The 27627-nt window shown below is 41.0% G+C and overlaps 1 protein-coding gene across 2 annotated transcripts in view; it reads right to left on the bottom strand.

The window, feature by feature from the left end:
- Positions 1-27627, bottom strand: part of cnga3a (cyclic nucleotide gated channel subunit alpha 3a) — a 57204-nt gene that overhangs the window by 5691 nt on the left and 23886 nt on the right. The window contains exons 4-8 of one of the 2 annotated variants that reach the window (XM_072577004.1): positions 26850-27029; positions 22144-22197; positions 10724-10786; positions 6895-6999; positions 3517-3623 (exon numbers count right to left, since the gene is read on the bottom strand). In XM_072577004.1, the coding sequence (XP_072433105.1) occupies positions 3517-3623; positions 6895-6999; positions 10724-10786; positions 22144-22197; positions 26850-27029 (509 nt within the window). The remainder of the gene's footprint in view (positions 1-3516; positions 3624-6894; positions 7000-10723; positions 10787-22143; positions 22198-26849; positions 27030-27627) is intronic. The other variant, XM_072577005.1, reaches the window with a different exon arrangement.

Below are 27627 nucleotides of genomic sequence, written 5' to 3' on the forward strand. Positions count from 1 at the left end.
TCTCAGAATTATTACAGCACAGAAGGCCATTCTCTCAACAGTGTCTGTGCTAGCTCTCTATTTGGTCATTTCAGTCAGTGCCATTCTCTACCTTCTCTCTGTAACCCTACATGTTCTTCCTTTTCAGATGACCAGCTATTTCCCTTTTGAACATGTCAAATTAACCTGTCACCACCACACTTTCAGGCAATGCATCCCAATCAAAGCACTCCCAATATGAAATTATTTATTTTTCTGTCAGTGCCAACTAAATCAAATCTGTGCCATCTTATTCTCAATCCTTCCATCAATAAATAAAAGCAGACTGTCCCTTTGTACTCCGTACAGACCTCTCATGATTTTGAAAACTTTGACCAAATCTCCTCTCAATCTAAAACAAAAGCAGAAATTGCTGGAGAAACTCTGCATGTTTGGCAGCATCTGTGGAGAGAAAGTCGTCAATATTTGGTTGAGTAGGTTAGGTTTATTTTCACTAGATAAAAGGAGATTGGGGGGGAACCTAATTGAGGTTTACAAAATCATGAAGAGTATAGACAGGGTGGATAGAGACAAGCTTTTTCCCAGGATGAAGGATTCAATACCCAGAGGTCATGCTCTCAAGGTGAGAGGTGGAAAGTTTAAGGGGGATACATGCGGCAAGTACTTCACACACAGAGGGTGGTGGGTGTCTGGAACGCGTTGCCAACAGAGGTGCTAGAGGCAGGCACGGTAGATTCATTTAAGATACATCTGGACAGATGCATGAGTAGGTGGGGAGCAGAGGAATACAAATGTTTAGAAATTGACCGACAGGTTTAGTCAGTACATTTGGATCGGCTCAGGCTTAGAGGGCTGAAGAGCCTGTTCCTGGGCTGTAAATTTTCTTTGTTCTTTATTTCAAGTCCAATGATCTTTCTTCAGTACTTGTTTTTCAGCAATTTCTGCTTTTGTTTCAGATTTCTAGCATCTGCAATTTTTTTTTGTCTTTTGTTTTCTTTATCTCTTCTCAACCTTCTCTTCTCCAAGGTAGTCAGTTCCAACCCTTCGACCCTTACAATGAGGGGGCATCTTATCGAAACAAGTAAGATGATGAAGTGAATAGATTAGATTGAAGCAGCGAGGTTGTTTCCACTGGTGGGTGAAACTAGAACTAGAGGTCTAGCCTCAAAGGAAATGGGCAGCAGATTTAGGACTGATCTGAGGAGAAACGTCTTCACCCAAAGGGTTGTGAATCTGTGGAATTCCCTACCCAGTGAAGTGTTGAATGATGGAGCAGCCTCAAGGGTCCAGATGGCCCTTTGGATTTCTATGTCCTTATGTTCTTAAGTGTCCAATTTGCCTGAAGCGTTTGAAAGGGATGAGTTGACTGTATTGAATAGGCTGTCTGTACTTATAGTTGACAAAGTTTCCTGTCAGAATTGCACACACAAATGAAAATACACCTTCATAACTCATCAGAACTGTCTGGGAAGAAAAGGGAGAAAGTGAGGACTGCAGATGCTGGAGATCACAGTCAAAAAGTGTGGTGCTGGAAAAGCACAGCTGGTCAGACAGCATCCGAGGAGCAGGAGAGTCAACGTTTCAAGTATAAGCTTTTCAATACCTATCTGGGAAGAATGTTCAATTGATATGAGGTGGGGCTAAGCAATGGGGCAAACCTGCAGATGAATAGCTTGTAGAGCAGCATAGGCAAAGGATTTGTTACAATCTTGGAATGAGGCATAGTTTAGGAGAAAACTGTCTGGATCAAGATCTAGTAGTCTGTATCTTCTAAGGAGTGGCAATCCTTGTTGGATTACTCACTCCACCAAACCAATCTCCACCTTGACACTGCTCTGCATTTCTTGCCAGGTTGTCTTAGTCTGCCTTTACTGGAATTGTAGAGCAGAGCATTCATTAGGGAATTTCACTGAATTACAACAGGCCATGCACAATTTCAACAACATACATGATAAGTTTAAATTCCAGTGCGAATGTTTGTCAGTGGGTGGAGAGATGAGTGGGTAATTATGTTGGGTGGAGTGAGGTTGAGATGATAGGGTAATTGTTTTGAGTGGAGCGGTGGGTGAGATGAACTGGGTAATTGGGTCATGTGGAGAAGGGGTGAGATGACTGGGTGATTGTGTGGGGGGGGGTGGAGTGAGGTGACTGGGTGATTGTGTGGGGGGGGGTGGAGTGAGGTGACTAGGTGATTGTGTAGGGGGGGGTGGAATGAGATGACTGGGTGATTGTGTGGGGGAGGGGTTGGAGTGGGATGACTGGGTGATTGTGTTGGGGGGGGGTTGGAGTGAGATGACTGGGTGATTGTGTAGGGGGGGGTGGAATGAGATGACTGAGTGATTGTGTTGGGGGAGTGGATGAGATGACTGGGTGATTGTGTGGGGGGGGTGGAGTGAGGTGACTGGGTGATTGTGTGGGGGGGGGGTGGAGTGAGGTGACTGGGTGATTGTGTTGGGGGGGGGGGTTGGAGTGGGATGACTGGGTGATTGTGTGGGGGGGGGTGGAGTGAGATGACTGAGTGATTGTGTTGGGGGGGTGGATGAGATGACTGGGTGATTGTGTGGGGGGGGTGGAGTGAGGTGACTGGGTGATTGTGTGCGAGGTTGGAGTGGGATGACTGGGTGATTGTGTGCGAGGTTGGAGTGAGATGACTGAGTGATTGTGTTGGGGGAGTGGTGGATGAGATGACTGTGTGATTGTGTGGGGGGGGCGCAGAGTGAGATGACTGGGTGATTGTGTAGGGGTTGGTGGAGTGAGATGACTGGGTGATTGTGTTGGGGGGGTGAATCAGATGACTGGATGATTGTTTGGGGGGGGCGTGGAGTGAGATGACTGGGTGATTGTGTGGGGGAGGGGTTGGAGTGGGATGACTGGGTGATTGTGTGGGGGAGGGGTTGGAGTGGGATGACTGGGTGATTGTGTGCGAGGTTGGAGTGAGATGACTGGGTGATTGTGTGGGGGGGGTGTGGAGTGAGATGACTGGGTGATTGTGTGGGGGGTGGAGTGAGATGACTGAGTGATTGTGTGGGGGGGGTGAATCAGATGACTGGGTGATTGTTTGGGGGTTGGTGGAGTGAGATGACTGGGTGATTGTTTGGGGGTTGGTGGAGTGAGATGACTGGGTGATTGTGTGGGGGGGTGGGGGTGGTGGATGAGATGACTGGATAACTGGATAATTATGTCAGGTGGCAAGTCTGGTGAGTAGCTGGGGATGTCAAGAGTCAATGTGTCTGATTGCTTGTTGGATCTGGAACTACCAAGGGATTAAAACAGTTTATTTTCTGCTCAGCATTGCTTGGGTAAGTATGTCAGAACGGTCTGAGGTCCCCAAAGCCAACTCAAAGACATTCATAGAGGACCCTTGAGGAACAGAGGAGTTGCCCACTGGAAGCTGAAACTTCCTGGGTAATTCCCATGTATATCAGTGCATCAGGACATCCACTGTGTCCAGCAACATGGAAGTTGGAAGACTCTGACCATGTCCTAGAAAAACAAGCTACGTAAACAGACAGTTCATTCAAAAAAATACTTGCTCACCTGTTCGGAATCTTACAGCTGAGTCTGTAACGTAGATGACATCAGAGAGATAATCCAGAACCAGCCACAGGGTAAGATTTCTTACTTGAAGTTCATCGAAACAAGCCCTAAATTACAAAATACAACTTTGAATTTGACAATAAAGCAACATGCATGTTTCACAAGTTGTTAGGACACACTGTGTGGTAGTGTGGTGTATCTGGGCAGGTTGAGCTTTGTATGTAAAGTTTGAATAGAGCAAAACACATGAAGATTACTTTCAATTATGGTTTTACTTTTAAAAAACGAACCACAGTGTAAGAATAGGGGCAGCTCTATAGAGTCTACCGAAGGTACTTTAAATCTCTATTTCCAAAGTCTAAGGTGACTCAGAAGAATTGCGCCTTTTTTTTTAAGCCTCGTATCTTTATTCTCTGTCAATGTTGACCTATGGGAGAAAGGTTTCATCGGCTGATTTTGAGCAGCTAAGTAAAATAAATTTGGCTTCTTTCAAGTTAGCCCCAGTTGATTTAGATACAGAGCAGTGAATTAAGTTATCGTTTTCTTGTTACCAAACAGTTCAATAAAAGTTTTCTAAATACTAATGGGAATTGAAAGAGTAGATGGAGAAAAATTATTTCCCTCATGAGGAAATGTGTGACTGGTGGCCGTGGTCTAAAATTGATTGTCTGAAAAAAACTCCTCTGGTTCACTGATGTCCCTTTAGGGCAGGAAACTGCTGCCCTTTCTCAGTCTGACCTATATCTGATGTAGGATGCACAGAAACGTGTGGTTGACTCAAATGCTCCTCTAGACAATTAGAAATGGGTAATAAATGATGGTCTAGTCAGTGAGGCCCACGTCACATGAATAAGTGACAGGGAGATCCTTCACAGGATCATGGGATAGTTACAAATGGAGAGCATACAGTCCATCACGTTGATTCCACCTCTCTGCAAGATTTTGGAAAGTTTGTGATATACTCGTTTCTGAGAAGCCCCTTGAATGATAGAATTCATGAATGTGCAGCCCGTTAAAAGTTCAGGTTGAAAATCACAGATATGTGAGCTTGGCCCACGGATGTTGAATTTTGTTGCTAATTAATTTTTGTTGCGGATACACAAATTGGTGAGTTCATTGATTCGTAGCATCATAGAGATGTACAGCATGGAAACAAACCCATCAGTCCAACTTGCCCATGCCGATCAGATATCCCAACCCAATCTAGTCCCATTTGCCAGCACTGACCCATATCCCTCCAAAACCTTCCCATTCATATACCCATATCAATATACCTTTTAAACATTGCAATTGTACCAGCCTCCACTACGTGCTCTGGCAGCTCATTCCACATACGCACCACCCTCTGCGTGAAAAAATTGCCTTTTAGGTCCCTTTTAAATCTTTCCCCTCTCACCCTAAACCTATCCCTCTAGTTCTGGACTCCCCCACCCCAGGGGAAAGACCTTGTCCATTTACCCTATCCATGCCCCTCATGATTTTGTAAACCTCTATAAAGTCACCCCTCAGCCTCCGATGCTCCAGGAAAAACAGCCTCAGTCTATTCAGCCTCTCCCTGTAGCTCAAATCCTCCAACCCTGGCAATATCCTTAAATCTTTTCTAAACCCTTTCAAGTTTCACAATATCCTTCCTATGGGAGGGAGACCAGAATTGCACACATTATTCCAAAAGTGGCCAAACCAATGTCCTGCAACACGAACTCCCAACTCCTATACTCAATGCTGTGTGCAATAAAGGAAAGCATACCAATTGCCTTGTTCATTATCCAATCCTATACACATGAGACTCCACTTTCAAGGAACTATGAACTTGCACTCCAAGGTCTCTTTGTTCTGCAACACTTCCCAGGACCTTCCCACTAAGTGGATAAGTCCTGCCCTGATTTGCTTTTCCAAAATGCAGCACCTTATCTAAACTTATCTAAATTAAATTCTATCTGTCACTCCTCGGCCCATTGGCTTCTGTGATCAAGATCCCATTGCAATCTGAGGTAACCTTCCTCACTGTCCACTACACCTCCAAGTCTGGTGTCATCTGCAAATTTACTCACTATACCTCTTATGCTAATATCCAAATCATTTATATAAATGAGTTGTGAACTCACGAATACTGAAGATTTAGTTATAGTAGCACAGTGGCTCAGTGGTTAGCTCTGCAGCCTTACAGCATCAGGGAACTGGGTTCAATTCCAGCCCCGGGCGACTGTCTGTGTGGAGTTTGCACATTCTCCCCGTGTCTGTGTGGATTTATTCCCACAATCCAAAGGTGTGCAGGTTAGGTGAATTGTCCATGCTAAATTGTCCATAGTGTTCAGGGATGTCTCGCTTTGATGCATTATTCAGGGGTAAATGGAGGGGAATGGGTTTGAGTGGGGTACTCTTCAGAGGGTCGGTGTGGACTTGTTGGGTCAAAGGGCCTGTTTCCATACTATTGGGATTCTAATTCTCATATCATTATTATTTAGAAACTTGGATTCTAAAGTGGACAGAACCATGCACAGCTTTAAATTTGATCTGTTTTTTCTATATTATGTGGATTTAGAAGAGAAGGATTTTATTTCACTTTTGACTTCTGAGAGAGACAATGGAATTTCGAAATGTATTTACTTCTATTTATATGAGGCCTTTCAAACAAAAAAACTCTTGAGCTGAATAGTTCAGTGCTTTAGAAAAACCAGGACAGAAAAGGGAGAAGTATCAGATGCTACCTATCAACAAGTCAGACAGGGTGACAGAAACAGAAACTTGCTGTTTTAGAAAGAGGCAACCATCCAGAAGTCTGTGGGTTTCTATCAGAGAGAACAGGTCTATGGCAGCAGAAAGACTACTGATTAAACAATCTCTAAAGCAGTCAGGACTGAGAGGTCCTGAGTTGTTCAATGTCAGTAAGAGAAAGCTGCAAAAACAGAAGAGTTTGCAGCACAAGTTTAAGGAATCCACGTTAAGAAATAAGTGAGCTGTGTTAGCAGGTTATTTAAGAGTGTCAGGAAGAGACATTAACTAAGGAAGAAAATATCCAGTGAATGCAGATATTTACAGTAAATAAACGAGTACGGCTTTGCCAACTGAAGGAGATTTAAAGTGGAAAAGGATTGAGGGTTAAGGATCTCATAGGTTGTTGTTGAGAATTAAAAAGTGGCAAATTGAGGGCTACAATTAATCTTGAGATAGAAATTTATACATTGCTTCAGTTCCTGATTAGTGTTATGCTAACTGTCTCACCTCACCGTTTAAGCTAATACACATATCAGATTAAGAATTTGGGCACAGATGTCCAAATGCTTTACAACACTGCATCTTAAACCTCAAATGTTTGATTATATACTTCTATCTCATAAGTCGAATAGTGATAGTTTATAGTGTTGATTTTAAACCAACCTGCATACCAGCATACACCAGTTGTACAGTACAGGCACTGCAATAACAGAAAGCCATCTGTAGTAAAGATTCTCTGAAGGGTCAATGACATACCAATCCTTCTTCCTGGGAACCAAAACAGATTTTGTCACAACAGATTCTTTCAACATAACATTTTATTCCAGTTCAGTTCACTCAGTGGAATTCATGCACAAGAACCAATATCTTTTATTTCAAATTGCTCTATAGTACTTTATAAATTACCAAATTTTCAAAAAGATCAAGAGAAATAACACTGCTAACAAGTTTCATTTTTAAATGTTGAAATTGAGAAAATAAATCAGACGTATCAGTTCAAAATCTACAATGAAGTATTTACCAAGTTATTTACTTTGTGGAGTTTGCTTAATATTAAATGTTAAACTCAAAACGATATGTTCTGTGAACCAAAACACGCAAGTTGCTTAGTCACCACAACTTCAGCACAGCCTTCAATCTGCTTGTCCATGGTGATCCATCAACTATAAACGCTAGGTATACTATTCCATTCAAAGCTGGAAGGATCAAATTTTCATCAATGTCTGTCATACATTTCAACAATTGAAGAGCTTACACAAGGCCAAGTTACACTCTTAATCTATAAATTCAAACAGATAACCTAAAACGGTTGTCACGTTACATAACACTTCAACTGTAGCCAAAACATTCTCCTAAATAAATGAGAAACATAACAGAACCATGATATAGGTTCTTATCATGTTACTTGTAATCCCAAAACACTTTGGCTAAAGAATTTCAATCCTAGCAACCTAGATACAAAATGTGCTCAAAATTGCAATCGTTTAGGGAACTGGCTTTTTTGAAGTGTTTTCTCAATGTTATTTGCATTTGCTAAAGGCAAATTCGCTCATGGACCAGAATATTTGGCTGGCTTTTGACAATGTATTTTAAAATATACTTTCCATTAAAACAAAATTCCTTGGTACAAAGGAACCTCGATTATCCGAACGACATAGACGGGGAGTATTTTGTTCGGATAACAGAATGCCGGATAATCGAGACTCCTCTGTATATCTGAAAGTAATAGCCTAATATAGATTTAATAATGCTGCTGAAAAGGTTGATCATTTTAAACCAGAGTCTAAAATCCACTCCGAGGGTGGCCCAGTTTTAAATACAGGTCATTCTGCTGTAACGCGCAAGTCGTTAATGCAAATTCACTATTACGTGATTGACGAATTGGGGACAATGTTTCTACAGCATGAACTTTTAAAGCGTGTATTGGTTTAATGCAATTCTGGCCCCATTAGTTTAAATGGTGCTGCTGTTACACGATTTTCTTATAACACGGGATTGTACTAGAACAGGACTACCGCGTTATAGCAGAAATGACTTTCTAAAAAAACTACACGTGACGTTTGTACAGGATCCCATTTCTGAGCTTTTGCTAAATGATGACATTTAGTGTTTTTGCACCTAAAAAAGAAGCTTCCCTTTTTGGGGTAACTTCTTAAAAGAAAATCTGCTCAGACACATAATTCATCATGATAAATAATTCAATCTTGGGGCATAGCCAATTTTGTTGGCAGGGTCAGTGTTCAGCATAATGTTTATGAAACTGGCTTCAATTCCCACCTGCTCCAGAGGTGTCTAGTAACATCTATGAACAGATTGATAAGAGAAATATATTAATGAAAAACAAAATTAAACCAGCACAAAAAACTGCAGAAGCTCAATTTTGACATGTATGTTTGGGATTCTTCAAACTTTGATGTTGGTTTGGTTGAATTGTGGATGAATTGCTCTGAAGAAACTGATAGCAATCAAAGGGAAATTCCAGGCTGTTTGACAACACGGAACTGCAGGATCAAATGTTGTGATTTTTTTGGCAAAGTCTGAATAGTGAGAAAGTGAGGACTGCAGATGCTGGGCCATTCCTAAAGAAGAGCTCATGCCCGAAACGTCGATTCTCCTGCTCCTTGGATGCTGCCTGACCTGCTGCGCTTTTCAGCAACGCATTTTAAGTCTGAATAGTGTCAAGTTTTCTTTGGAGGGTTTCTCACTCTATCTTATCAAACTTACCTCATTAATTGCCCCTCGTGGCATCTCTCACATCAGATTTCCATCTCATCTTACCAGGTGATATCCCAGAATTCACCACTCACTGAATATCCCAGAATTCACCACCATCCCAGGCGACAGCGCCAGTTTTAAAAGTTTGATTGAGCACCCAGACTAGCTCTGTCAGTCTAGAGTTGCCCTGTATAGTTCCTGATATTTGCACCACGCATGGCAGATAGGGTAAATTGGTGCCCTGCTTTTCAGGCAGTGTCCCAGATGTCCTGCTGGATCAGGTAGTGCAATTCAGAACTTCCTTTCTCCCCAGGACTAGGAGTACAGGCCATGACACCAGAGCATGCCAACCTGGCCCAAGGTTGCCACTCAGGTCAGTACAGTCTCACCGAACTGAAGGAATGCACAGTGCTGTTGGAAGAACCTCATTGTCCATCTCCATTCTCCCCGATACCTTATGCTCACTCTATCTCTGCTGCTGGACCCCTCTCCTCAGTAATGTCTGCTAGATTTTCCCTCACTCACTCTCACCCTAACCCTGTACACTGTGTGAACTATTCACTCGCTTGGGACACCTCCCCACACACAATAAAGATAATAGCTGTGCCACCCGCTTCCACGTTTTGTAATACCTGCCTGTCTCTCATTCCATGACGAAAACCTATCAAGATGCATAGAAAGAGTCATCATTCCCATCATTCAGCCCTGACTCTGACTGCCCTGAGCAGGGTCTGGACTGTTATCACAGGTTTCCCTTGACTGGCTGTGCCAGGAACACCTGAGTGAAGGCGTCTCTGCTAATAACTGCGACAAGCCTCCTGGCTTTGTGTCAGTACTATATAGCAAGAGAACACCTTTGTATCTCAGGCTGAGGGGACAAAGCACAGGAAGGCAATGAAATGCAAGGTAGCTGTGACAATCTAAGTAGGCTTAAAGTGAGTGATGGCTATGACATTGAGCCAAGAACCCCCAGAGAGGCAGCCTGGTCCAGTCCGTGTATTATCTTGTGTCCATGACCACACAGTGTCCTTGCTGCAGCATTATACTGAGAGTTGCTGGTGCAGCCCGTGATACAGGATTTGAGTGCGGAAGCACGAAAGTAACTTGTAAGTGATTTGACATACCATCAGGGTTCCTAGAGGCTGGCACATCTTGGATGGAATGTCTATGGACTTTGTGTGTGTGTGTGGTCTCTACCCATGTAGCGTGCTCAGTACCGATTTTTAATTTGTCCCAAAATCACTGGAACAGGCAGAATGCTCCATGGTTTAGTGACCATGACACTTCCACCTAAATTGTCCTCAAATGTTCATATAGATAAATAGGCTTGGGCTCAGATATAGAACTTAAAAATCAGCGCCTTGTGAGATAGGAACAACCGTGGTAGTTCATTCTTAATACATTGTGATAAATTATTAAAATTAAATCATAACTACCTTCAGAAATTGTTTCAGTACCTTCAGGATATCATATACTTGCCATTTGTAAAATAGTTTGGTTTGGACTTCTACAATGAGCTGTACACAGTTTTTTGCAAATAAGTGTCAAGTTATGGTCGATGAGCACAGAAGATCGAAATCCACAGCATTAAGCCCTGGTGCAGTCTTGTTTGCAGTTAACACAAAGGTAATGCAAGCACTAAAATGTGCACTGAAAGCATTTCACAGTAACATTTATGATGACCACACTAGGTAGACTGATATGTAAAGGAATCTGAATACAAGAATTTAAGAACAATTGTGTACTAACGTTCTTCACATTTATATGTATTACTTACACTTCCTTCTTTTTCTCATCATTTTTTCTTTCCTTTTCCTCATCTTTCTTTTCTTCCACCTTGCTGCATGATGAACATCAATATTTAACAGCTTACCGCAGATCATTATATCAAAGAGGATCATGGGTAGAAAGGGCCACACTGGTCAATAAAACAGCCCAATCACACATATGGTTCATTTGTTCAGACTAGAAACAAGCCAAATGCCTTAATATAGTTTATCATTTCTCTGTTACATGATAGTTAATTGAATAACCATTTACTCTTTGCACCTGCACGAATTCACAATTGGCTATGCACATTAGTCTGTACAGAATTTCTTAAATACGTTAACCTTGAGATATTAAAACGACATATTAGAATGTTTAGGCTCCAGACATGCCAAATGACCTGATATATTTTTGTAATAATGCAATGAGTTTGCTCAATTCCAGGCCTGCTAGGATGGGAAAGTGATTCACTCTCAAATGTTGAGAAGCTGCCAAGAAGAGATATGACCAATCTTTTTAATTCATTCTCCAAATGTGGGTGTTTTTGCCAAAGCCAACATTTATTATCCATTCTGAGTTGCTTTGAGAAAGTGGTGATATAACTGGGTGACTTAATGTTCACTTGAAAGGAATAAGTTAGGAGTCAACCACACTGATGTGGAACTGGAGCCATACTTAGATCAGACCAGGTAGGAACAGAAAATTTATTTCCCAGCAGTGAACCATTTGGATTTTTACAGTCATCCGACAATTTCACTTCAAAGATCACTTTAATTGATATCATCCTTTTAAAATCTAAATTTGATCTGCATGAAATAAAACAAAATCTGCATTCCCTAGATTTCTGTTTCTTTTGTTCTGAATTATTAAAATAGTAACGTAACCACCACAGTACTAAACCCTCTAACTTCACAGAGAATCGCAGAACTCCCACAGCATGCCTTCAGCCCGTCAGTCCACATCAACCTCCCGGACAGAATTACACCCACACATTCTATTCCCGTAACCCTGCATTTCTCATAGGCGGCACAGTGGCTCAGTGGTTAGCACTGTTGCCTCACAGCGCCAGGGTCCCAGGTTCAATTCCAGCCTTGGGTGACTGTTTGTGTGGAGTTTGCACATTCTCTCCGTGTCTGCGTGGGTTTCCTCCGGGTGCTCCGGTTTCCTCCCAAAGACCAAAAATCAGGTAAATTGACCATTCTAAATTGCCCGTAGTATTAGGTGCAATAGTCAAAGGGAAATTGGTGTAGGTGGGTTACTCTTCGGAGGGTCAGTGTAGACTTGTTGGGCTGAAGGGCCTGTTTCCACACTGTAGGGAATCTAATCTAATCTAATCATCGATTTAGCCTACACTACAAGCACTTTAGTACAGCCAATCCACCTGACCTGCACAGTCACCTGAGGGTAGAATCGAACCGAGGTCTCTGGCACTTTGAGGCCGCAGTGCTAATTGCTGTGCAACCATGCTGCCCAGAAAACCAGAAAATCTACAGCATTAAATTCTGGTGCACTCTTGCTGGCAATTAATACAAGGATAATCTACACATTATCTTGTCCTCCTGCCTCATGTTGCTGCTGAAGATGAATCAGCACTGCTCTTTGTCATTAAGAAATCCACACAATTAAAGGAGATGGGAAAAGAACTCACAGGGATTAGGAGTAATATCAAAAATGGAATATTCTCCTAGCATGTCGCTTAAATGTACATTAGTGACAAAAGGGTTCTGTCTGAACAGAACATTTGAAAATGGGTCTCTGAGTGTCATTTATTGTTTAAAGTCATTTATCTCAGTTGGGAAAAACACACTTCTATTTAGCTGAACTAAGGTAGCAAGATGGATCACCACTACATAAGCAAGATGTTTGTAGTCCTCTTGGCCTGCGATAGAAAGTGATCGGGATAACGAGGCCCATACTTTTGCCTGTGGCTATAAAATGCTATCAAATGGTAAGCAAAGGGCCAAAGTACAGTATTATAATGATACAATTGGAACAACAATTATTTTAGTACTCTATATTATCAATACGACCACAAGAAATAGGAACAGGAGTAGGCCATTTGGTATGTTAAGCCTGCTCTGCCATTCAGTAGGATCATGTCTAATCCAACATTCATGTCCACTTTCCTGCCTTTTGCTTGTAACCCTTGATTCACCTGTGGATCATGAAACTGTCTATCTCAGCCTTAAATATACAAAGGCACTCTGCCTCATAGCTCTCTGTGCCAATAAACTCTAAAGACTCTCAATCCTCTAATAGAAGAAGTTCCTCCTCATTTCAATCTTAAATTGGTGCCCCTTTATTCTGAGGCAATGCCTTCTGGTCCTAGACTCTTCCATGAGGGGAAACATCCCGTCAAGTTCCCTGCTGTACCTGTGAGCTAGCTTTCTGTGTTTCATGGACAAGAAGAGCCTCTTTCTGTTACATCTTTCTGTAGTTTTACTGCTTTTAAATATACTCCATTATTTAGTTCTCCCTCCCAAGATGAACAACTTCACATTTCATGTCTGCTCGCATATTGATACCTATAGAAAAAGTAACACTGAACATTGTTGGACAATAATTGAATTATTCCTAGTTTGATCAGAAAATCTAAAATCAGGAGAGGTAAAACCCAGTGGTAATATTATTGCACTATTAATCCAGAGACCCAGATCATGTTCTACGGACTTGGATTCGAATCTGAAATTAAGAGTCTAATGTGTATTGTCGGGAAAAAACCCATCTGGTTCACTAATGCCCTTTAGAGAAGGAATCTGCCATCCTTACCTGGTCTGGCCTACATGTGACTCCAGACCCAAAGCAATGTGGTTGACTCTTAACTACCTAGTAGGCAATAAATGCTGGCCCTAGCCTGCAATGCCTTCATCCCATGAATGAAATAAAATTATTAAAATGAAACACAATACTGCATTTTAAGTGAACTTTAGCTAAGCTATTTTAAAATACGGTTGATAAATAAGAAAACATAAAACAACAATTTAATCGTTCAGTCGAATGTGAAGTCTGTAGATATTCAAATGTTTATTCACATTAACTACAGAACTTGTATTATAAAAGGACAGAGTAGTGCATTTTGGGAGCATCTTAGAAAGGGGATTATAAAGCGATATCATTTGAAATTGAAAAAACCAAATACAAAATATTGCACAGTCTTTTTTTAGACTCTATTTCTACATATTTTCCACAGAGTTATACTGAAAGATTGTAACTTCATGGTAAGTGAACACTACAGCACCCATGAATACACATAGAATAACACCAATGCACAATGACACCTGAGAGCCACCTCACTCGCAGTACCTTTCCCTCACAAATTGGTGTCTTGAAACATCAGTAAAAGAGCAACATATGAAACCACCCCATCCTCAATGGATTTGTTGCATATCCATCCGTATTACACAGATGGAAGGATGCAGTCAGACACAAAAATCTGAAGGAAACCTTGTTATTTTCCTATTTCGTTATTATATTACTTATTTAATTCAATACATTTCTCACGCCACTTCCGATAAGGAATTAAAGAGATTCAGATGCATTGAATTGTTCCTTTATTTTGTTATAATAAGTTTACACGTTGTATGCCATCCTTGCTAATTGTAAGTGGCCCTCTCTTCATCTACCTTGCCAGGAAGCATTTCTTTCAGTGTTGTTTCCCTAGTGATAGTCCGTGGATAATTTACTTTCATTTCACCTTGGTGAATGTAGTCCCTGGCACAATACTGCATCTAATCTGCAATGTTGCCTATTAAGATCTTAATTTATGTGATATACGTTGGGAAGTATACTCCAGAAACACAGCTCTAGTTGGGCATTCATTTCTATACCGTACCTTTTCTTTTTACTTCCTGCATTCTTGTCAAGTTTTCCAATTCTTCCAATTATGAACAATTCCAATTTCAATTTTTTAAAAATGTTTGATTAAATATTTTTCCCAAAATTTATCACTGCTATGAAGTCCATCTGAATTGAGATGCTAATATAGATCTTAATATGGGAGTTAAAGATTTTAAAATCAATCACTAAGGTTCTGATTAGGACTTACTTGATTAGTGCACAAATATAAGCCACCTAATCAGAAAATCCAATATTCTTATCTGCTGCTAATTTTAATTGCTAGAGGGTGTTTTTTAGCTTTGATTAACTAGAAACTGAACACAAGCGTAACATTTCAAAGGATGTTAATTAATTCCTCCTTTATAATAACAATTAGCCAGACATAAAACGCCTTGGCATATTAATTGTACATTTGTCAGATTCAACCAAACTAATCCAGGCTACTCTATGTTATTAGCAGGATTGGTTTGAATCTCGAGTGGGAGTAGAATGAAATCTATCTAAGCTGCTTACCCTTCATCCTTGTTGCTGCTGTTTACACTGAACTGTGCCAAAGACCCTTGGCTGCTGCATTGCAAAATACAGTTGTGACACAAAACACAAAGTTGTTCTGGTGCTGGAATAATTGAACAACAGACATTTCAATCAGGTAGACTGGGTTCACTTCGTATACTTTAACTTTATTTAACTGCAATTCAGAATGTGGATATTGCTGGCTGGGCCCACAGTGCTGTTCAGAGAGATTGATGCTATTAGGAACGGATAACCGGAATGGAAAGTGATTCACAATTCATTTCTACTCAATGAAAGCAAAAATGACTGTGTATTGTAAATTGGTATCCGGAGCAGGACAGCATGAGTAAAGATGCTCTTTAACAATATCAGATATAGAATCCCACAGGTAATAGTATTCTGCATCCTTATGCATACACCTAGAATTTAAATGTATAAGGATATATTAGTGTCCATTAAAGGCTATCATTGAATACACTCTATTGGTGACAGATTCCAACTGATTCCTTAATCTTTAATATCCTCACTCAGTTTTGAAAGTTTTAATGTTTTTAATCCATTTTTTGGTTGTGAGCACCATTGACTAGGCCACTATTCATTGTCAAACTCTAATTGATCTGGAGAAGAGTGGTCAGCCGTCTCATTGAACCATTGCAGTCTTTTGGCTGTAGGGACACCCATAATGCACTGAGGAAGGGAGTTCCAGAGTTTTGATCCAGCCACTGTGAAGCACAGCAACTAATTTCCAAGACAAGGATAGCATTTGACTTGGAGGAGAACTTGCAAGTGGTGGTGTTCACATGTGTCTGCTGCATTCGTCCTTTTAAATGATAAAGGTTTGGAAGGTACAGTGAGAGAAGCTGTATGAGTACACACTCCTGGCACTGTGCATTGGTGGTGAAGGGACTGAATGTACACTCATATCATCACCAATCTGAGGAATTAGTCCTCCTAATTTAACTCTTTTATTCCAAGTGTAATGTGCCAAACCTGTGCTGCACCCCATCTCCAATCCATCCTTCTTGATAGTTCCTAAACTAAATGCAGTACTTTAAATATGGTCTAATCAGACATTTTCTGTGACTGTTGTGCAATGTCAAATCAGGTTGGACTCTAATGATTTGCTAATCAGATATGTCACAACACTGGTCTTTTGCAAGGTTTTTGTGCCTTTGAGATTTATTTCAGAGCGGTTCTTTAACAACCCAAGGTTTCACCATGTCTGAAGTTTGAGTGGTTCACTTGGGCCTTTTTGTTTACCCCTAAAAGATAGTGCTTCAGTCCAAAAGTTTTCAAGTCCTTTTAATAAAACCAGGATAAAACAAGGGGGCGTGGCCAGCTCTCTAGCAGTGCAGTTCTATTCAGTTCGGTGGTCAGTTAAGTCCGAGTCACAGTTGAAACTGGAAGCTCTCTCTCTTTCCTTCTGCCCTTCTGACTTTGTAACCTGTAAACTGTTTGTGTCATTTTTACTCTTTATGCTAAGGGATGTACTTCTTGGAACTGTTGCAAGTATTTTTGGAACAGCAGCATTAAGTCAGGTTTGGATAGGAGAAGTTATCCGGTATTCTCTTTTCTGTTCTTTGTGTTTCATTCTGTGATTTTGGAAATAAATTGTGTGTTTAAAACTTGTCAATCAAACCAGCTAATTCACTTCAGGAATATCCACTAGACACTTAGCTAAAACAAAGAGCAAAATTGCTTTAAAATGTTTTGAGGGGTCCATAGACAATAGGTGCAGGAGTAGGCCATTGTGCCCTTTGAGCCAGCACCACCATTCATTATGATCATGGCTGATCATCCTCAATCAGTATCATGTTTCTGCCTTATCCCCATAACCCTTGATTCCACTATCCTTAAGAGCTCTATCCAATTATTTCTTGAAAGTATTCTGAGACCTGGCCTCCACAGCCTTCTGGGGCACAGCATTCCATACACCCACCACTCTCTGGGTGAAGTGTCTCCTCAACTCTGTTCCAAGTAGCCTACCTTTTTTTTAAGCTGTGACCAGGTCGGGCCTGGTCCATTATAGATATTGCCCGTTTTGCACAATTACCTAAAATAGTTATCCAAGAAAGATAATGTAAAACCTCTAGGGTCATTCAAGAAGCATTCAGATACAGTAATGGAAGCATGAGCAAGATAATCTCATGTCTTCCCTCATCAGTACTTGCCTAATCTTTGTTAATTGTATTTTTGTGCACTAAACTTAAGGTTGCACGTAGGATAGCATCCAGTTACAATTCCAAAGGATGTCAGTAAGAAGCAAAGTTGTCCTGTCTGTAAGCCAGCAAATCCAGTAGGCTGACCCATAATTATTTTCTCACTTACACAATGACAAAGTGTGCAAAATAATAATGAATTATCTTATCATTGGCCAATGGTGTGCCAAGTTTTTTTTTAGCTGTAATCAGGTGTCAGCACAATTAATTAGAAACTGTATGATTAAACAGCGCTGTGTGGAACTAATTTCAAACCTAGAAGTAATCTTTCTTCCATCTGAACAACAGTCCAAAATGGATAATGGGACATATCAGACAGAGAGAAAACCAGTTTATAACTTAAGAACATAGGAACAGGAGTAGGCTATTTAGCCCCTTGGATCTATTCCACCATTTAATGAGATCATAGCTGATCTGTGGCCTAACACTATTCACCTGTCTTTGGTCCATATCCCTTAATATTTTTGCCGAACAAAAATGTATCTATCTCACATTTAAAGGTAACAATTGATCCAGCATCCATTGTCATTTGTGAAAGATAGTTCCAAACATTAATTGTTTCAAACAGATTTGGAAGAAGACTTAGAATATCTAAGGCTGAAGTGAAACCAGTTGGAATGCTATTAATTTAGGCCTCCTTCAAAACTTCCAATGAATGGCAGACCCCTAATATTGTTTTGGGTACAAGGACACATCATACTAAATATCACTCAGACAATATACATTCATGGTAATACAAGATTAGTCAATGGGACTACTCCCCCTAATTTAACCCTTTTAACCCTAGAGTAATCCTTTGTGATGTTTAGTTCCAGAATTAAATGCAGTAGAGTCATATAAATATACAGTCATGGAAACAGATCCTTCAGTCCAACTCGTCCATGCCGAACAGATATCCCAACTTAATCAATTCCCATTTTCCAGCATTTGACTCATATCCCTCTAAACCCTTCCTATTTATATACCCACCCAGATGAGTTTTAAATGTTGTAATTTTATCAGCCTCCACCACCTCCTCTCACGGCTCATTCCATACATGCACCATGGTCTGCATGAAAAAGGTACCCCTTAGATCACTTTTAAATCTTTCCCCTCACCCGAAAACTGGCCTCTAGTTTAGGACTGGTCTTTTCCCCAGGGTAGGACCTTGGCTATTCACCCTATTAATGCCCCTCATGGTTCATGAACCTTTATAAAATCACCCCTCAGCCTCTGATGCTCCAAGGAAAACAGCCCCAGCCTATCCAGCCTCTCCCTACAACTCAAATCTTCCAACCCTGGCAACATCCTTGTAAATCTTTTCTGAATGTTTTCAAGTTTCACAACATCATTATGATTGGAAGGAGACCAGAACTGCACGCAATATTCCAAAAGTGGCCTAACCATTGTCCTGTACAGCCGCAACATGATCTCCAAACTTCTACACTCAATGCACTTACTAATAAAGGCAAGCATACCAAATGTCTTCTTCACTACCCTGTCTACCTGCAACTCCACTTTCAACGAACTATGAATTTGACTCAAGGTCTCACTCCCCAGGATTAAATGCATAAGTTCTGCCCTGATTTGCCTTTCCAAAATGCAGCGTTTCACAGTTATCTAGATTAAACCCCATCTACCACTCCGCCCATTGGCCCATCTGATCAAATTCTGTTGTAATCTGAGGTAACCTTCTTCGTTGTCCACTACACCTCCAATTTTGGTGCCATCTGAAAATTTACTAACTATACCTCTTATGTTCACAATCAAATCATTTATATAAATGAAGAAAAGTAGTGGACCCAGCACCGATCCTTGTGGCACTCCACTGGTCACAGGCCTCCAGTCTGAAAAACAACCCTCCACCACCACCCTCTGTCTTCTAGCCAGTTCTGTATCCAAATGGCTAGTTGTCCCTGCAATCCATAAGATCTAATCTTGCTAACCAGTCTCCCATGGGCAACCTTGTCAAACACCTTACTGAAGTCCATAAAGATCATGTCTACCGCTCTGCCCTCATCAATCCTCTTTGTTACTTCTTCAAAAAACTGAATCAAATTTGTTTTCCCAAAGCCATGTTGACTATCTCTAATCAGTCCTTGCTTTTCCAAATACGTGTAAATCCTGTCTCTCAGGATTCCCTTCAACAACTTGCTCACCACCGACGTCAAGCTCACCTGTCTATAGTTCCCTGGCTTGTCCTTACCATCTTTCTTAAATAGTGGTGCCATGTTAGCCAACCTCCAGTCTTCCGGCACGTCACCTGTGACTATCAATTATACAAATATCGTACCAAAGGGCCCAGCAATCACTGCTCTAGCTTCCCACAGAGTTCTAGGGTACACCTGATCAGGTCCTGGGGATTTATTCACGTTTATGCATTTCAAGACATCCAGCACTTCCTCCTCTGTAATACAGACATTTTTCAAGATGTCACCATCTATTTCCCTACATTCTATATCTTCAACATCCTTTTCCACAGTAAGTACTGATGCAAAATACTCATTAGTATCTCCCCCATCTCCTGCGGCTCCACACAAAGGCCACCTTGCTGATCTTTGAGGGGCCCTATTCTCTCCCTAGTTACCCTTTTGTCCTTAAGTATTTGTAAAAACCCTTTGGATTCGTATTTGCCAAAGCTATCTCTGTCCCTTTTTTGCCCTCCTGACTTCCTTCTTAAGTATACTCCTACTGCCTTTATACTCTAAGGACAAAAAGCATTGGACCCAGCACTCATCCTTGCACACACGCTAGTTACAGGCCTCCAGTCTGAAAAGCAACCCTCCAACACCATCCTCTGTCTCCTACCTTCCAGCGAATTCTATATCCAAGTAGCTAGTTTTCTTGAATTCCATGCGATCTAACTTTGTTAACCAGTCTACCATATGGAATGTTGTTGAACGCCTTACTGAAGTCCATGTAGACAATGTCCACTGCTTGGTCTTCAATCATCTTGGTCACTTCTTCAAAAAACTCAATCAAGTTAGTGAGACACGATTTCCCACGCACAAAACCATGTTGACTATCCCTCGTCAGTCTTTGCCTGATGTCAGCTCACCGGTCTATAGTTCACTAGCTTTTCATTACCACCTTTACTTTAATTCTGCTCTAATCAGACATGAAGGATTATGGAAAAATTCACTTTTTTGTGGGAATAGCTGAAGTGGCATTCTCTATATAAGAAGTTGTTGAAAGGTCCCTGTGGATATTGAAGATTTTTTTTTAACAAGTCTGCCTGGAAATTATATGAGTACTGATAGAAATAGGTTGCTTTGTAATAGAACCTTGCTGAGACTGTTCCAACAGTGATTGGCTTGGAAAGAGTGCGATGGTATCTGAAATCTGTTAGGGAGGATAACTCAGCAAGGAAGGGCTATCCAGCTGATCTTCCTAAATAAGGTACCACATATAAGACAACATAATGAGAGCCCATAGTGTTGAGGGCATTATACCAGGAAGGAAAGAGGAGGTTAGGATTATCAGATGAGCATGATCTCATTGAATGGTGAAGCAAATTCAACACTGAGTGACCTATTTCAGCTCCATCGGTCTCTCTCATTTTTGAAAGAAGCTCTTATTGTGTTCAGAATGCGACTTATTTCTTCTCAAAAGTGGGATATTAGGAACTTCTCAACATTGTACCTCCTGAGCAAGGCATGTCTGGAAGCTTCAGAATTCAGAAAAACCTTTAAACGGTGCATAGTTAGTGACTGGACCACACGTACCTGAATGTCAGTGTAACAGATTCCAAAGCAACATTATGCTGTATCCTTGTGCCTTTAGGAATAACCCATTGGCTGAACTCAGCAGAGAAATCTTTACTTTTGTTTTTCCCAAGGAATGCATGCATGCATGTATTTTGGGGATATTTGGAGGGATATATATTTAGACTTCTATATTACTGACTGTGCGCATTAACCAATTACTACATCTTTATTGAATACTTTTTCTTTTGATAGGGTAAACCAACAATTGTGTTTATTAAGAAACCTAATTGGTAGACTTTGCTGTTTAAAATCTGGTATACATTAAGTATTTAACAAGTCATCAGCAAAAAGTATTTTTATTTTATGTTGTAACCAATACAGTGATGGAGCTGGAGCATCGGTGCACTCCTCCAGCCTGGGTCATGACGATATATGTTACTAAAATATGGAATTAGGAGAAGAGATTTGTCTGGTAACATCCAATTAGTGCAAATCTCATATTGGAGTTCCTGATGTAATGCTACATACTTCTATTGGATATTCTGATGTAATGCAGGTTTAGTATTGATCTATCTGATGAGAGCTTTCAGCTGGTTCAGAGGATTTAGTGAAGTTTCCTTCTCATTGGATTCTTCTTGTAAATGACGATTTAGTCCCTGTTCAAAGCTCACACTGCTTCAGCATACCCAAGTCTGAGCAGCAGGGGATGCTCATGATCTTTCAGAGGGAGACAAGAGACTGGGAAATCTTCTTCTCAAAGGGGATACCAAAAAAATTTGGCCTCTTTCACTCAAGTATTTTTTCTTTTCCTTACTTCTGAGATAATGCCAGTTTTCACTAAATGCACAGCACTCCATTATGCTCAAACAAAACAGATTTATAAAAGGGTGCACAGGGTCTGCTTTCCACAGTAGTGTGTTTAACCCTCAATGTATATCCACTTAATCCAAACATGTTTGGAATCAGACACAGAAGAATAACAGGAATGATTTTCACTCGCATCGGCTAATAGAACTTCTATTCTAGGGTATTTCTTCTCCAAGACTACATGGCAAATCAGCAAGGATAGGGAATGAACTACTTTAATTAGTGACTAGTGAGGTTTGATTAACAACTCTACTGGGAATACAACAGGTTCTGCTAGTATTAATGCGGTGAAGCAGAAGATTACTCACTCATCCTCTTTGTTGTTGCAATTGTTGATGTTGAATTTTGCCAGGAGCCTGTAGCTGCAGCATTTCAGAATATAAAAATGTGAAAAAAATGCAACCACTTGAAATTGCCAGTTAAGTTGTGATAATTCAGAGTTTGGAACTGGTACTTCCAGTTGTGCTACAGTGGGGTACTGTAGATTTCAGGCTTGATACTTACATTTTACACAATTTCCTCAAAATATGAGTGCGAAATTACCTGTTGCCATAAATTGATGAACATCAGTAATCCAAGGAAAAGGTCATTTGATGAAACAATCAAACTCCTTTTTGGTAACATTTCAAATCCAACTTCTGCTATCACAGATCTCGTACTTTCTATCTCCAGAAACAATCAAGTTTCTTTCCCAATTGTATTTGTTCTGGTAATCCCCCTTGGTAACTCAGTCCAATTATTAAAATCTCCTTAATCTAAAGAACTTCCCTTATTAATTTTTAACTTTAATCTTCAGTCTTCAACTTTTTAACCTTTCTTAATGTGAAAGGTTGGAAAATTGCAGGGAGCATGGTTCAAAATTTCCAATTGGTGCATCTCCATAATATGCACAAACATTTGGAAAAATCACCACCGTTACCATGCATGATAACTGCAGAGCAGGAAGGAGCTGTGGCCTTGTTGTATTGGTGTGCCAATTAGTAACTACTTTGAATTATTAAATCACATGGTTTCATAGTTCTCAGTTAATGCACGCTATGATGAAACAAAATTAGATGGGAGCATGTGTTGTGTGGAGATGATGCACAGAGGATTCAAGAGGATTTGGACAGGCTGAATCAGTGAGAACAGCTTAGCAGATGAAATACATTATAATTTGGATATGTGAGGCGACCCACTTTGGTAAGAGGAATGGAGGCGCTGAGTATTTCTCAAATCGTGAAAATTTGGGCATGTTCAGGTCTGTGGGGTGTCCTTTCTCTTGAGACACTGAATGCAAACATGCAGGTGCACCAGGCCATTCGGAAGGCAAATGATTTGAGTAACAGGAGTAAAGGTGTTCTATGTACCCTTGGTTAAACCACATTTGGTAATATTGTATGCAGTCTTGCTCCCCTTACTTAAGATAGCCCTAACGCAGTGGAGGTTCACCAGAGCAGTTCCTGGAATGGCTGAACTGTCCTGTAAAGAGATATTGAAGACACCATATTCTCTGGAATTTAGAAGAATGAGATGGGATTTCATTCAAACTTATAAAATCCTTAAATGGCTAGACCGGGTGAAAGCAGAAAGGATGCTTCACTTGGCTGTCGGGTGGGAGTCATCTAAAACTATGGGAAAATATCTCCAAATAAGGAACAAGATATTTAAGACTAGGACGAATAGGAATTTCTTCACTGAGTGGGTGGTGAATTTTGGAATTCTCTACTCCAGAGGATTGTAGGGGCTTAATCATGGGTATGTTCAATCAAATTCTAGATAGTACTCCTCTCAAGGATATGGGGATAGTGTGGAAGAGTGGTGTTGAGATAATTGATCAGTTATGATTTAGAATGGAAGAGTAGGATCAAGGGGCTGGGTAGCCTACTCCCACTCCTTTTTCATACGTTAGCTTTAAATTGTGTGATCTCACCCTAAAGCTTTGTGTTGGTAAGATTAATAGGTAAATATGAATATGTGCATTTGACACACAAACAGGCAATGCTGAAGAAACTCAGCAGGTCTAGCAGCATCTGTAGAAAAAGAAACAGTGTTATGTTTAAAACTTAAAAACTCTGATAAGTGTGACATGTCCTTTTCCTAAATGTGGCAAAAAAATATACAAATGCCATGCACTTTGCAAACTGACAAAAGCTTTCAGCCTTGAGTTCAACATTTGCTATTCCAGTAGAATAGAATGAGACATCTGTCACAGTTCTACTATATCCTTTTAGCCAACCAGCTCTGTGGGAGAAATCATTCATTCGCATGTTTATGCGAACAATTTTATTTAGATATTTAATTCTTATCAGTGAGCTCTGACAAAGCTATGCAATGAATGACTGTGGTAAATAAGATGAAATGAGGAATGATGCAACAGAATACAAAGAATCCAGTACAGTCATAGAGTCAGATGTACAGCATGGAAACAGACCCTTCGGTCCAACCCGTTCATGCCAACCAGATATCCCAACCCAATCTAGTCCCATCTGCCAACACCCAGCCCATATCCCTCCAAACTCTTCCTATTCACATACCCATCCAAATGCTTTTTAAATGTTGCAATTGTACCAGCCTCCACCACTTCCTCTGGCAGCTCATTCTATACACGTACCATCCTCTGTGTGAAAAGGTTGCCCCTTAGGTCTCTTTTATATCTTTCCCCTCTCACCCTAAACCTATGCCCTCTGGTTCTGGACTCCCCGACCCCAGGGAAAAGACTATCTATTTATTCTATCCATGCCCCTCATAATTTTGTAAACCTCTATAAGGTTACCCCTCAGCCTCCGACGCTCCAAGGAAAACAGCCCCAGCCTATTCAACCTCTCCCCATAGCTCAGATCCTCCAACCCTGGCAACATCCTTGTAAATCTTTTCTGAACCCTTTCAAGTTTCACAACATCTTTCCAATAGGAAAGAGACCAGAACTGCACGCAATATTCCAACAGTGGCCTAACCAATGTCCTGTACAGCCACAACATGACCTCCCGACTCCTGTACTCAATACTCCGACCAATAAAGGAAAGCATACCAAACGCCTTCTTCACTATGCTATCTACCTGCGACTCCACCTTCAAGGAGCTATGAACCTGCACTCCAAGGTCTCTTTGTTCAGCAACACTCCCTAGGACCTTACCATTAAGTGTAAAAGGCCTGCAAAGATTTGCTTTCCCAAAATGCAGCACCTTGCATTTATCTGAATTAAACTCCATCTGCCACTTCTCAGCCCATTGGCCCATCTGGTCCAGATCCTGTTGTAATCAGAGGTAACCCTCTTCGCTGTCCACTACACCTCCAATTTTGGTGTCATCTGCAAACTTACTAACTGTACTTCTTATGCTCGCATCCAAATCATTTATGTAAATGACAAAAAGTAGAGGGCCCAGCACCGATCCTTGTGGCACTCCACTGGTCACAGGCCTCCAGTCTGAAAAACAACCCTCGACCACCACCCTCTTTTGAGCCAGTTCTGTATCCAAATGGCTAGTTCTCTCTGTATTCCATGAGATCTAACCTTGCTAATCAGTCTCCCATGGGGAACCTTGTTGAATGCCTTACTGAAGTCCATATAGATCACATCTACTGCTCTGCCCTCAATCTTCTTTGTTACCTCTTCAAAAAACTCAAATCAAGTTTGTGAGACATGATTTCCCATGCACAAAGCTATGTTGACTATCCCGAATCAGTCCTTGCCTTTCCAAATACATGTACATCCTGTCCCTCAGGATTCCCTCCAACAACTTGCCCACCACCAAGGTCAGGTTCACCAGTCTATCGTTCCCTAACTTGTCTTTACCACCCTTCTTAAACAGTGGCACCAAGTTTGCCAACTCCAGGCTTCCAGCACCTCACCTGTGACTATTGATGATACAAATATCTCAGCAAGAGGCCCAGCAATCACTTTTCTAGCTTCCCACAGAGTTCTTGGGTACACCTGATCAGGTCCTGGGGATTTATCCACCTTTAACCATTTCAAGACATCCAGCACTTCCTCCTCTCTAATCTGGACATTTTGCAAGATGTCACCATCTGTTTCCCTACAGTCTATATCTTCCATATCCTTTTCCACAGTAAATACTGATGAAAAATATTCATTTAGTATCTCCCCCATTTTCTGTGGCTCCACACAAAGGCCGCCTTGCTGATCTTTGAGGAGCCCTATTCTTTCCCTAGTTACCATTTTTTCCTTAATATATTTGTAAAAACCCTTTGGATTCTCCTTCATTCTATTTGCCAAAGCTATCTCATGTCCCTGTTTTGCCCTCCTGATTTCCCTCTTCAGTATACTCTTACTTTCTTTATACTCTAAGGATTCACTTGATTTATCCTGTCTATACCTGACATGCTTCCTTCTTTTTCTGAACCAAACCCTCAATTTCTTTAGTCATCCAGCATCCCCTATACCTACCAGCCTTCCCTTTCACCCTGACAGGAATATACTTTCTCTGGATTCTTGTTATCTCATTTCTGAAGGCTTCCCATTTTCCAGCCGTCCCTTTACCTGCGAACATCTGCCTCCAGTCAGCTTTCAAAAGTTCTTGCCTCATACCATCGAAATTGGCCTTTCTCCAGTAGAAATGTGAACAGAAGATGCTGGAAGTACTCAGCAGGTCAGGTGAGAAGTACGGTAGTATTGTTTGCAGGTTGTGAAATGGGTCCAAATGCCAGGCTATACTCCAATACATTCCAAAACAATGCAAGCACAAGGATAATCCATGGAATTGAGCTGTTATTCCTTGGCACCAATCTGAAACACATTGATCAGCTCTGTTGGGAAATATGGTATAATTGGCTTTCAAATGCTTTATTCAATTTGGGTTTTGCTTTGGAAACCACGTTTACCCCTTCAGAACCTGTGGGCTCACTTCAAGCAATCCTTGTAACAAGCTGCTTTGAAGATCTCTTGTGATGCAGTGGTAGGGTCCCTACTTTCAAGCTAGGAGACCTGAGTTGAAGTCTCAGCTGCTTCAGAGGTGTGTACAGACTGATACAAAAATATATTCAAACAACTGCTGGGGTAGAGAGTGGAACTTACCTTTTGCTCTTTCCTTGATGCTCCAGATTGCCGATAGCTGATTGGGTGTTGCTCTCCCGACTTGACACATCCTTTATCTCTGGTCCTCGAAAGCGTTCCAAAAAAGAATCTGGCCTCTGATCTTCACTGTGCATTTGTCGAGTAGTCCAGTTCCTCACCATGATGACAAAATGAGTGAACCTAAAGAAATAATTCACTGCATTATACACACAAGTGGCTAGCTGCAGTGTTGTCATGGCCAATCTCGCCACTGACACGTTTGTAAAAACATTGACCAATCACAGCGCAAAAAGCAGCTGCTCAACCTGTCAAGCAGGAATTGGACCTCCCACTCTCTTTCCCCACATCCCTACAATGTTTCTCCTTGTATGCTTAATTTGGAGACCCTGGTTGAATATGCCTCCACCTTCCTTTCATATGTCCTCCTATTTTGTTGATATGAAAAGTTTCTATTTATGCCATCCTAAGCCCTCATGATTTTCACTTCAATGCATTGCACTATACTGACTGTGAGACCGACACTGAACCTACCTTTATTTAACATTTGTCTGTCGCTTTAAAGAGAGCATGGTGCTAAGTTCCAAGCACATGAAATGTAAGATGCTTGACTAGATGAAATAAAATGAAATTATCACAGTCTAGATTAGATTCCCTAAAGAAACAGGCCCTTCAACCCAACCAGTCCACTCCAACCCTCCAAAGAGTAACCCTCCAAAGAGTAACCCACCCAAACCCATTTTCCTCTGACTAATGCACTTAACACTACAGGCAATTTAGC

This window comes from Chiloscyllium punctatum, chromosome 9, assembly GCF_047496795.1.
Source record: "Chiloscyllium punctatum isolate Juve2018m chromosome 9, sChiPun1.3, whole genome shotgun sequence".
NCBI lineage: Eukaryota > Metazoa > Chordata > Chondrichthyes > Orectolobiformes > Hemiscylliidae > Chiloscyllium > Chiloscyllium punctatum.